The sequence below is a fragment of the Triplophysa dalaica genome, chromosome 19, assembly GCF_015846415.1.
Source record: "Triplophysa dalaica isolate WHDGS20190420 chromosome 19, ASM1584641v1, whole genome shotgun sequence".
NCBI classification, from domain to species: domain Eukaryota; kingdom Metazoa; phylum Chordata; class Actinopteri; order Cypriniformes; family Nemacheilidae; genus Triplophysa; species Triplophysa dalaica.
Window position 1 is genome coordinate 19,308,299 of NC_079560.1, and position 12,435 is coordinate 19,320,733.

A 12,435-nucleotide genomic window follows, 5' to 3' on the forward strand; every position below is an offset into this window, starting at 1 on the left:
TGCTTCAATGGCCTACGGCTGCAAATCAAACTCCTTGTTACAAATATGGTAGAACGATCACTTCAACTACCAAAGATGCGTTTCTCGATAATCTGCCTGAATTGTCTAAAATATCTAGCATGAGTAATAACATTGACGATTTTGACACTACTATTGAAAATTTTAACTCTACTTTCTCGGAAATATTAGACATAGTTGCTCCTCTGCGTTTAAAGAAAATTAAAAATAGCAGCCCAACACCGTGGTATAATGAACACACTCAGACTCTAAAAAAGGCATCCCGTAAAATGGAGCGCAACTTTAAGAAAACGAATTTAGAGGTATTTCGTATAGCATGGAAGGATAGTACTCGAAATTACAGGAATGCAATAAAAACGTCTAGATCCGCCTACTTTTCAACACTAATAGAGGAAAACCATCACAACCCTAGGTTCTTATTTAACACCGTGGCTAAATTAACAAAAAATAAGTTGTCATCGACGTCAGATTCTGATTATCAGCATAACAGTGATGAATTTATGAACTACTTCACGAGTAAAATCCAAGATATAAGAGAAAAAATTATAACAATGCAACCTGTAGTGAAATCCGCTGAACAAACTAACTACAGCACCCCTAAGGAGAAATTGCAATTATTTTCTACAGTAGATCACGATGAACTGTCTAAAATCATTAGATCATCTAAATCATCAACATGCATGCTAGACCCTATACCTACAAAACTACTGAAAGAAATGCTCCCAGAAATTATAGATCCTCTTCTTAGTATTATTAACTCATCTCTGACATTAGGACATGTGCCAAAAGCATTTAAGGTGGCTGTTATAAGGCCTCTTTTAAAAAAAACCAAACTCGACCCTAAAGAACTAGGGAATTACAGGCCTATATCGAATTTACCTTTTATATCTAAAGTTCTGGAAAAAGTAGTTTCAACTCAATTATGCTCCTTCCTCCAAAGGAATGACATTAATGATGAATTCCAGTCTGGATTTCGAGCATGTCACAGTACAGAGACTGCTTTGATCAGAGTTACAAATGATCTGCTTTTAGCGTCTGACCGTGGCTGTATTTCGTTATTGGTGCTGCTAGACCTCAGTGCTGCATTTGACACCATTGACCACAGCATACTTCTACATAGACTCGAAAATTACGTTGGCATTAACGGAATAGCATTGAAATGGTTTAAGTCTTATTTATCCGACCGTTTTCAATTTGTATCAATAAACAATGAGGTGTCCCGCAAATCACAAGTCCAGTACGGTGTACCACAGGGCTCAGTCTTGGGACCCCTGCTCTTCGCATTATACATGCTACCTCTAGGAGATATAATAAAGCGACACGGAATTAGCTTTCACTGTTATGCTGATGATACTCAACTTTATATTTCCTCGATGCCTCATGAAACCCAGCAGTTTCATCGAATAAAGGATTGCATAGTTGACTTAAAAATGTGGATGAGTAACAATTTTTTACTACTAAACTCGGACAAAACAGAAGTGTTACTTACTGGACCGAAAACTGCTATGCGTAACAACCAAGAATACTGCTTAACGATTGACGGATGCTCCATAAAATCCTCGTCATCAGCTAAGAATCTTGGCGTTGTATTCGACAGTACTCTCTCATTTGAAAGCCATGTCGCAAACACCTGTAAAATTGCATTTTTCCATCTTAAGAATATATCTAAATTACGTCATATACTGTCACTTTCAGATGCAGAGAAATTAATTCATGCATTCATGACATCAAGACTAGATTACTGTAATGCACTTCTAGGTGGTTGCCCTGCGGGCCTATTACAAAAACTGCAACTGGTTCAAAACGCGGCAGCTCGAGTTCTTACACGTACAAAAAAGTATGAGCATATAACCCCGGTTCTGTCAACCTTGCACTGGTTACCTATAAAGCATCGCATTAACTTTAAGATCTTGCTTATTACCTATAAAGCCCTACATGGTCTAGCGCCGCAGTATTTGAATGAACTTCTATTGTATTACAGAGCTCCACGTACATTACGCTCTAAGGGGTCCTGTCAGTTGGTAATACCTAGAATTTCAAAATCAAGTGCAGGTAGTAGATCGTTTTCTTATCTAGCGCCTAAACTTTGGAATATTCTTCCCTGCACGGTCCGGGAGGCAGACACACTCTGTCAGTTTAAATCTAGACTAAAGACTCATCTTTTTAATCTTGCATACACTACACCTCCATAATATTAATCCTCAGAGGATTTAGGCTGCATTATCTAGATCAACCGGAACCAGGAACACATCCAACAACAAATGATGCACTTGTTGCATCAAAGAGTGCAGAACAGTACTCTACTCTCAGCCAGTCTTGTCTCTTTGTTCCAAGGTTACCGCAGGATGCAGTTCATGCCCAGACCTGATGGCAGAGCTGAAAATGGAAAGCGGTGACCTGACAAGTGCTAAGAGGATAGAGCTGGATAAAGGACGCGACAACTTTGTTTTTCCTACAACATTTCAAATGCTATTAGATTGTTAATGATAATCTTTAATCCTTAATTTTTATATTTTTACTAAGCCTTGTTGTGCAAGCACTGTTGAGCTTGTGCAGAGGCAGCAGCTTTTGCCAGAGGGGAACTGGAATCCCCTGGTTGGGCCTGGGTTCCCCTGAGGTTTTTTTTCTCGATGGGAGTTTTGGGTTCCTCACCACCGTTTGCATATTGTTTTGCACTATCTGCCTGGCCGGGGGGGCTGCTTTAGAATTCATACTTGTATTAAATGTGTCTCATGTACAGCTGCTTTGTAACAATGAAAATTGTAAAAAGCGCTATATAAATAAAGTTGAGTTGAGTTGAGTTAATTAGTCAACAACAACTGCATTACTGAAGGTTATTACTGTTGTTTTTTCAGGGGCAGATGATGGTAAGCTTACAGGTGCAATTTTTCTTGATTTAACAAAAGCATTTGATTTAGTAGATTATTATTTGTTATTTGACAAACTGTACGCGATTGGTTTCACTAAAAATGCAGTTTTGTGGTTTAAATCAGACCATCTCGTATAATTAAATATTATATTAGTAAAACCCAATTTGTGGTGTTTGCACTTTGCAAAAGGACATAATAGGCTTAATACCCTGATTTGGGGGTTTATTTAGTGGAGAAGTAACAAGGTACATTTACTTGAGAACTGTAATTAAGTACACTTTTTGTGTATTTGTACACTGTAAAAAATTCCTGTTAATTTACATGGAAATTAAATAGCAAAATGCTGTTTTCGTGTAATAGCAGTTGGTTATTGTTTTTAACAGTGCATTGTGGGAAGACTTGTTCACTTCAGGCTAGTGGTCGAACAAACACAGTATGTCACTGTTATTTAACAGCATTATACCATATCTTCCTATGTGTGCCATCTTGGATTATCACCATGAGGTATGTCTGCACCTTTATCTATGGTTTTCATATCTTTAAATTAAATGTTATATCTTAAATATCCAGTGAAGTTTTTATAATATAAATCACATAACATTTCCTGTTTTAATCAGGCAAAGCATTTCTGAAAACAACACTTAGACATTCTGGTTAGCGGAAAACATCTGAAACAGTGACTGGGTGACGGTAACTTAAACATGAGATACAAGAGCTTGTGACTAACAGGTAAGAATTTTTATCCAAACTGTACGTTTTCCTAAAATCTGTTTAAAAGATGAATCGGGGACGATCTAAATCAATTATTGTTTTTGTGTAGTTACACTTTTAATGTGCGCTTTCCATCCATGTCGGCGAGAAATATTTTCTATTGTCTGCAAATTCGCATGATTTTTTGTGCTATCTTAAAATCTGTTTAATATACAATATGTTACCCACTGGTTTATTATAGATCAGTAATGCCACGAAGTATGTCTAAAGATACCGCTACCTATTTGGTCAACCCGTTGTAACATGCTGGTCAGCTTTCCGTATGTGCATGCGTTCATGGTAAGATACATTAAACAGTTAGTTTATGAAATATTTATGTTATGCTAACTGGGTATATTGCAAAATCCCTGTTTATTGTCTGATTTCTGAGAATGAGTCAATTTCAAAACCCCTTCTGGCTTGATTGCATAACTACTTGCCGCACAACAGAACGTCTTGCTCTTGCACTTTCATTATACATTTTATTGTATTGTTAGCATGGCTCAAATGCATCAGTGATTTGTTAACTAGACACTGATCTGTTGAACCTGCTCTTTAAATAAAGTTTCCCTATAATTTCTTTGGGTAAACATGTGCTACCACTGTGACCAAAATATATACAGTTGAAAGAAAAAGTATGTGAACCCTTTGGGCTTACTTGGATTTCTTCATAAATTGGTCATAAAATGTGTTCTGATCTTCATCTAAGTCACAACAATAGAGAAACACAGTCTGCTTAAACTAATACCGCACAAACATTATACGTTTTTATGTTTTTATTGAACACAACATGTAAACATTCATAGTGCAGGGTGGAAAAAGTATGTGAACCTTTGGGTTTAATAACTGGTTGACCCTCCTTTGGCAGCAATAACCTCAACCAAACGTTTCCTATAGTTGCAGATCAGACCTGCACAACAGTCAGGAGAAATTTTGGACCATTCCTCTTTACAAAAGTGTTACAGTTCAGCAATGTTCTTGGGATGTCTGGTGTGAATCGCTCTCTTGAGGTCGTGCCACAGCATCTCAATCGGGTTGAGGTCAGGACTCTGACTGGGTCACTCCAGAAGGCGTATTTTCTTCTGTTGAAGCCATTCTGTTGTTGATTTACTTCTATGCTTTGGGTCGTTGTCCTGTTGCATCGTCCATCCTCTGTTAAGCTTCAGTTGGCAGACAGATGTTCTTAAGTTTTCCTGCAAAATGTCTTGATAAACTTTGGAATTCATTTTTCCATCGATGACAGTAATCCGTCCAGGGCCTGAGGCAGCAAAGCAGCCCCAAACCATGATGCCCCCTCCACCATATTTCACAGTTGGGATAAGGTTTTGATGTTGGTGTGCTGTGCCTTTTGTTCTCCACACATAGCGTTGTGTGTTCTTTCCAAACAACTCAATTTTGGTTTCATCTGTCCACAGAATGTTTTGCCGGTAGTGCTGTGGAACATCCAGGTGCTCTTTTGCAAACCTCAAACGTGCTGCAATGTTTTTTTTGGACAGCAGTGGCTTCCTCCGTGGTGTCCTCCCATGAAGTCCATTCTTGTTTAATGTTTTCCTTATTGTAGATTTGTCAACAAAAATGTTAGCATGTGCCAGAGATTTCTGTTAATGTTTAGCTGACACTCTAGGATTCTTCTTCACCTCATTGAGCATTCTGCGCTGTGCTCTTGCAGTCATCTTTACAGGACGACCACGCCTAGGGAGTGTAGCAACAGTGCTGAACTTTCTCCATTTGTAGACAATCTGTCTTACCGTTGACACATGGACACCAAGGCTCTTAGATTTACTTTTGTAGCCCTTTCCAGCTTTATGTAAGTCAACAATTCTTGATCGTAGGTCTTCTGAGAGCTCTTTTGTGCGAGGCATGGTTCACATCAGACAACGCTTCTTCAGAACAGCAAACTCAAAACTGGTGTGTGTTTTTTATTGGACAGGCCAGCTTTAATCAACACATCCATTCTCATCACATTGATTGGACCCCAGGTTGGCTGACTCCTGGCTCCAATTAGCTCTTGGAGAAGTCATTAGCCTAGGGTTTCACATACTTTTTCCACCCTGCACTATGAATGTTTACATGTTGTGTTCAATAAAAACATGAAAATGTATAATGTTTGTGCGGTATTAGTTTAAGCAGACTGTGTTTCTCTATTGTTGTGACTTAAATGAAGATCAGAAAACATTTTATGACCAATTTATGAAGAAATCCAAGAAAGCCCAAAGGGTTCACATACTTTTTCTTTCAACTGTATTTATTTCCAAGGAGGAAGTCTAATGGGACACTTTGCAGAGAAGCAAGAAAAAATTTCTTAAAGAAGATGTAAGTCTTTCCTTAAATTTATTGTGGTTGTTAGTTCTTACTATGAATAAATGCGTAGGAATGCTTCAATCAAATATGGCATATTTTGTCATACTCATATGACCATAAATTAGGAGATTTTAATGAAGAAATGATGTCTGTTTGTTTAGTCAACACAAGCAGGGTACCTGAAAACTCTAAAAGGGACACAAGCGCACCACTAGGTTAAGACACTCGTGTTTTTTTTTTGTCTGATTCCTTATACAGAGGTGGCCAAAATTAAACTACACATTCAACTTGCAATACCGAGATGAAGCAGCATACACACTGGAGTTCTGTCAGAGGTAAAAAGTAATATTTATCTTTCATTAAAATGGTAATATTAATATTTTGACCTAAAAGGAATAGTTCCATCTCAAACATTAATCTTGTTTAATCACATTACTTAAAAAGATGAATGAGTGCTGTGTAAGTATTTTTTATTGTTGATCCATGTTAACTTAAGTACCTAACTATAATGAAACATTATTGTAAAGTGTTCCTGCAATTTCAATTATCTTTGTTTTTAAAACATTGTTTACAGAAAACTTTTATTTTTCAGACGCTTTGTTGGAATTAATCAAGAAACAAAAAAAAAAAATATTTTGAAGAATGTTGGTAACCAAACAGCGCAGGTCCGCGCAACAACTTTCTTCAAAATATCTTCTTTTGTGTTCTGCAGAAAAGTCATAAAAGTTTGAAATAACCAGTGGGTGAGTTAATGATGACATAATTTTAATTTTGGGGCGAACTATCACTTAAACCTTTTTTTTTTAATTCAATTATTTTTTATAATAGTTGTATGCCGTAGCTAATAAAACAGTATCATGCTGTTATTTCAAATAACAGTAACCCACTGTTATTTAACAGTACAAAGCTGGCAACCACAGCTGCCGGTAGATTAGCGTTTTTTTACAGGATACATTTTTACAGCGTACTTAAGTATTACGTTTTCTGTGTCCTTTTTTTACTGTACTTCACTTAATTTGAATGAAAAATATCTCAACTTTTCATGACACAAAAAATATTTCCTTGGCCGACCCTCCCCTCGCTCCCACATTTGGGAGAGACTATTGTCAGTTGCTTCTAATATGACACACCTGAATCAACTCAGCAGGTGTTTTAATTATTGAGACACAAAACATTTTGGGAGAAGGTTAATGAGTTCAGTTGTGTATACTTTTCCCATGTCTGATTTACTTATTATAAGCAAAACATCTAATCAATTTTCTATCAGATTAATCGAAAAAATTATCGGCCAACAAATCGATCATCAAATAATCGTTTGTTGGAGCCCTAATTGGCACGTTATATCACCTTGCACCATAGTGACGGGTAAAAATAGATTGTGACAGATTTTTGATGAGCCTTTTCTGCCTGCATATTCGTTATTTAAATGTAGGCACACGAGATGGAAATAGTTCAACTTTTCAGAGTGCCTCCAATGCAACATGGACCATTTGAAGAGAGAAAGCGCCGCGGCTCGCGTTTTCCATGCGGTTTTAAATGCAAAATGTGAATCGGGCCTTATGAAGTTCTCATTAATTACTGTAATTATGAGCAGCTGTGTATGAATATACCCCCCATCTGTTTATTACTCACTGTCAGTTGTGTCCGAATCATTGCTACTGGTGGAGTATTTCCTCCTCTTCATCTCATTCTCCATCTGTCAGGAAAAAAACAGATGACCCATTATCAGACACTACATGGAAAAACATTAAGCAAACCAGATTCAATGTGGCATCTACATCTACTGTGTTGAAAAATTTGTATTTTGAATTGACTTTAGCACTTTTTACAGTGTTGTGAGTCTGATTCTGATGCAATCAACTGTTTTATTGTAAACTGTTTTATTGCAAATGGGACATATAAATTGTATAAAAGCGTCTGCCAAATGTGTAAATGTAAATAGCATCAGAGATCAAAGTACAACAGCTTTTCCATAGGGGAGGCCCTATCGAGTCATAATCAAGTCTCTTTCCTATGGGTTCTTCATGGGGTGTCAATGTATTGTTTGTGTCACATGTGTTCAGGGACTTTTCTGCATAGAAAAATTGAAGGCGGCCGCCTCTGTCAATTTTCATGCCACCTCAGTCTCTCACCAAATTTATGTCGGGTGTTTTTCAAAACACTGCTGTAGTCTCAATCCGAGTGAGCGCTTATATCCGTCATTATGGTAAAACACGTCATCAGAGCGCCTATTACTCTATAAACACGAATAGAGAAGCTATTAGAGCGTTCGTCAAGTTGCCTATCATTTCATGTTTTCAGGTTATTTTAAACTTATTTTAAACTCTTATTTTAAACTTATCAGTAGTGTCTTTCTGTAAAGACCCCTTCAAGCAGTCTGTATATATCTGGCAAATGTATAAAATAAAAAAGTGTCACCTTATGAATTTGTTGAGAAATATTTTATATACAAGTTACTTCAATGCATTTATACTTTTTTAGGAAGTTAAACTTTTGCATGTAAAGTAAAAAAATGAAGAAACACTTTAGTTTACTTATGGAATTTGTGGTTAAACATTTCTCACCATAGTTACTGTAGGTTAACCATGAAATATGTAATAATTTTTAATCAAAGTCCTACATATTGCATACCTCAATAAACAATTTTTTGTCAGAACCTCTAGTAAATTATGTATTACTTTTAGTCATCATTCAGAATCGTAAAATATTCGCAATCTCTATTTGAAACAAAAGAATCGGGATCCTCAATTTATCCAGAATCGTGCTGGACATACAGTGGGTACGGAAAGTATTCAGACCCCCTTAAATTTTTCACTCTTTTCACTGAGCTTTCGGTATTATTAAGGCTTCAATGAGATGACTGGTTGATTGCACAAAGTCTGTTCTAGTGGAGGTAGAGGTTGTATCTGGATGCAAAAGAAATTAGAGCAGATTTTAGATTTTATGCATTCTCTTGTAAAATCAGGCTGTTTTATTAAATGTCTTTCTTTTCTTTTCTTCCGCTTCTCTGTGTTGCAGAGCACACTGCTATTTTATAATTCGGAGATCAGTTGTCTTTCTCGTGGATCAGCATTGTCGTGGCTGTTTTTTTCTGCAGAGCATCAAATCAGAGAGCAATGATGCAACGAGTTTACAATTCAGAAGCGGTCATTTGGCTGTCAAATTAGCGCTTTACAGTTTTAACAAATTTGAATAGAAGTTTAGGAACTAATGAGAATGCACTCAGGCTGAATGCACTCGGGAGAATGCACCCGGTTGACGACCCCTGCTTTATTACCTTGGTTTTCATTTTTTTTTAGTTTTCTTTTTTTGTTGCTCAGGCACAGATGGCAGTTTGATTGCCAACCGCGCCTAAGACGCGGTTTGCATTTGACGGGAATATATTAAAATGATAGCCAGTAACACACCTACTTTCTAATATCATCATTTGTGCTGTGTATTATGGCAAATAATCAGACTTATAAAACTTCCATGTAAAAGGGAGCAAAGAGGTGTTCTAATTTCATGTAAATATCGAAGAAGAGACCTTGTATGAAGTTGCATCTCTCTTGGATCCACGTTTCAAAGACAGGTATGTCTATTTTCTTCATGTTCTTATTGATGATTGTCATTGCCATATTAAGTAAATTCGTTTACTTGTTATATATTATTTTAAATGTTACTGTATGAATGCCATTTTCAAAAACTTTTTGCATTAAATAATTACTTATTGTGACGGGGTAAGAGACACGATACACACAAGTCAGCAGTGTAAGCAGCCCCAGTGGGGAATTTATTAAACAACTTAAAATATAATGTCCAAAAGGTGACACATCTATCGTCCGTATTTCCCTCGCTGTCCTTCCTTTCTCTCTCTCTGTGGTAGAATAGGCACAGCGGTTGGTGTCTCTCCGAACCAGGACCTCGAGTGCTGGGAGCATGCGGCCCCCCCCCCCCCCCAAGCGTCAACCTGGTCTCCGAGGATTTCCTATGTACGCCTCGGGAAAATACTAGGGGTGGGAGGGTAAAATGTTGCTTGTCAGACCGATCATTCCATATTGGGCGCTGAGTGAAAGGCTGGCTGGAAGACGGACTGGATTGCTGGCTAGTCCACGAATGGGACTCCCACCTGGGCAGCGCTCTCGGACGGCTGGGCAGCATCCTCTGTCGGCTGGGCAGCATTCTCCGGTGGCTGAGCCGTCCTCTCTGGCAGCTGGGCAGCACTCTCTGGCAGCTGGGCAGCGCACTCTGGCGTCTGGGCAGCGCTCTCGGGTGGCTATGCAGCACTCTCCGGCGGCTGGGTAGCTCAGTCGGGCGGCTGGGTAGCTCAGTCGGGCGGCTGGGCAGCGGTCTCTGGCGGCTGGGCAGCACTCTTGTTCGGCTGAGAAGCATTTTCTTCCGGCTGGGATCGTCCCTCAATTCGGCGCCATCGATCTCTCGCTCTTCTTCATCGTCCTCAGGTTCCTCGCTCTTAAACCGCAGAGAGAGAGAGCTTGTCCGTCCTTCCTGAGACCCAGGAAACAGGATGATTAGGGAAGATGCCTACCTAGGGTTAGGCCCGCATTCTCCACCAGTTGTGACGGGGTAAGAGACACGATACACACAAGTCGGCAGTGTAAGCAGCCTCAGTGAAGAATTAATTAAACAACTGAAAATATATTGTCCAAAAGGTGACACTCAGGGTGCCCGTGGGTTAAAGTGCAGAAATGCTAATTTTCCTTAAGAACTTGGTGTTGTTATTGAAATTGTGAGCAAATTGTTACAGCAGTGTTTAACCCAGTTTAAGTTACTTGAAATATGTATATTTTAACACTGGGTTTAGTACAGCTTCTGTTGATTGATTCTTAACTTGTTCAGTTGAGGTTTATTTGTTCACTCTAATACTCAAGTCTCTGGCTGCACTTAGTGTCTTGAAAGGACTACTTAGATTGAATAAGAGTTGCTGTTGCACTATTTTGTACTTTTGTATTTTAAAACTGAAAAGCAGAATTGTCTCTGGACTTTGAAGTTTTAAAGAGATTATTCTCTTTTATTAAGAATTTTTCATATTCCTAGATTTATTTATTGCACTGTTTTTATACAGGTTTTTTGTAAAACTAAAATGGCTTTTGCCCTTTTCAGTTTACAGTGTAAGACTTGTGGCTGCATTTGAAGTTCTGTTTAACTGAAGAAAAAGATATTAATAAATAATAATAATACTGCCAAAAGTATGTAAGATAATAAAAACACGCTAGTTCACTGTATGTATTTTTTCATGTTTTCAAAGGATAAGTCTGAAGCACACCATAAAATAATTCTATCAATTCAAACAGGGCTAGCAGTATATACACATACACACCCAGGTATCGGATCAGTACTGGGTATCGGCCGATACCCTGAGCGTAGGCATCAGAATCGGTATAGAGAAGGGAAAAAGGGTATCGGAAAATCCCTAGTAAATTTGTTAATACTCTCCATGATTGCTATAGAACAATGGCAATCAGTAATTATAAGGGCTGTACGTTATATGGATGCTCCAATACTCAATATAATATTGAACTGATCGGTACAACCTCCAATGTGAAATATTACACGTAGTTGGTTTTGCGTTTAAAATTTTCAGTGCCATAAATTGGACTGTGAACTGGTCTGTACATGTTTGTCTGTATGCTGAGATAGAGAAGCAATTTTGCGAGTGTAGCAAATGTTGGTTGTGCGCTGAAGCGAGGCTGCCTGCAACACGAGAAGCAATGAGCTGTTGAGTACAATGCTGACGAACAGATGCGTGCTGGCATTATTGTATGCCCGTTGTACTTAAGTGTTAATGTTCAAATTTGGCGCATCAGAATTTTATTTTTACAGTGCACACGAAAGCAGCACGTTTGCATTGCTCTCAGCACATGCATAAAGAGCATTTCTGCACCATGCCAAAGTCTGTTTAAAGAATGTCATGCCCCTCGGCGGCCTTTCTGACAGCTATTTACGTCATAGCAAGAGCGCCTCCATGCAGCTGTTTAGTAGTGCTGCAGCTAACGGTTATTTTGATAATCGATTAGTTGGACGATTCTTTTTTTTTTCTCGATTAATCTGATAAAAATGTAACATCTAACACCTACACCTGAGGCTTTTGCTTACATTGACTAAATCAGAAATGGGAAAAGTATACACAACTGAACTCATTAGCCCTCTCCCAAAATGTTGTGAATGTCTCCAATGTCTCCAGTTGATTCGGGTGTGTCATAGTAAAAGTAGCTGACAATAGTCTCTCCCAAACACGCTAACAATATTCCCTCATTCCGCCCAGCCCTACTTAAGTACAAATACTCAAAAAGTGTACCTAAGTACAGTACCCAAGTAAATATACTTTGTAACTTCCCACCTTGAACTAAATAAACCCCCAAACCAGGGTATTAAGCCTATTATGTACTTTGCAAAGTGCAAACGCCAAAAATTGGGTTTTAATAATAAAATCTTTAATTTTGTAATTCAAAGCACCTCTCCCCTTCAAACTTTAAAACTGCGCTGCTTGACGAGATGT

General features: G+C 38.2%; 1 protein-coding gene across 1 annotated transcript in view; it reads right to left on the reverse strand.

Moving 5' to 3' along the window:
* Positions 1–12,435, reverse strand: part of jade2 (jade family PHD finger 2) — a 50,229-nt gene that overhangs the window by 25,672 nt on the left and 12,122 nt on the right. The window contains exon 2 of the mRNA XM_056730726.1: positions 7,572–7,635. Coding sequence (XP_056586704.1) covers positions 7,572–7,635 — 64 coding nt within the window. The remainder of the gene's footprint in view (positions 1–7,571; positions 7,636–12,435) is intronic.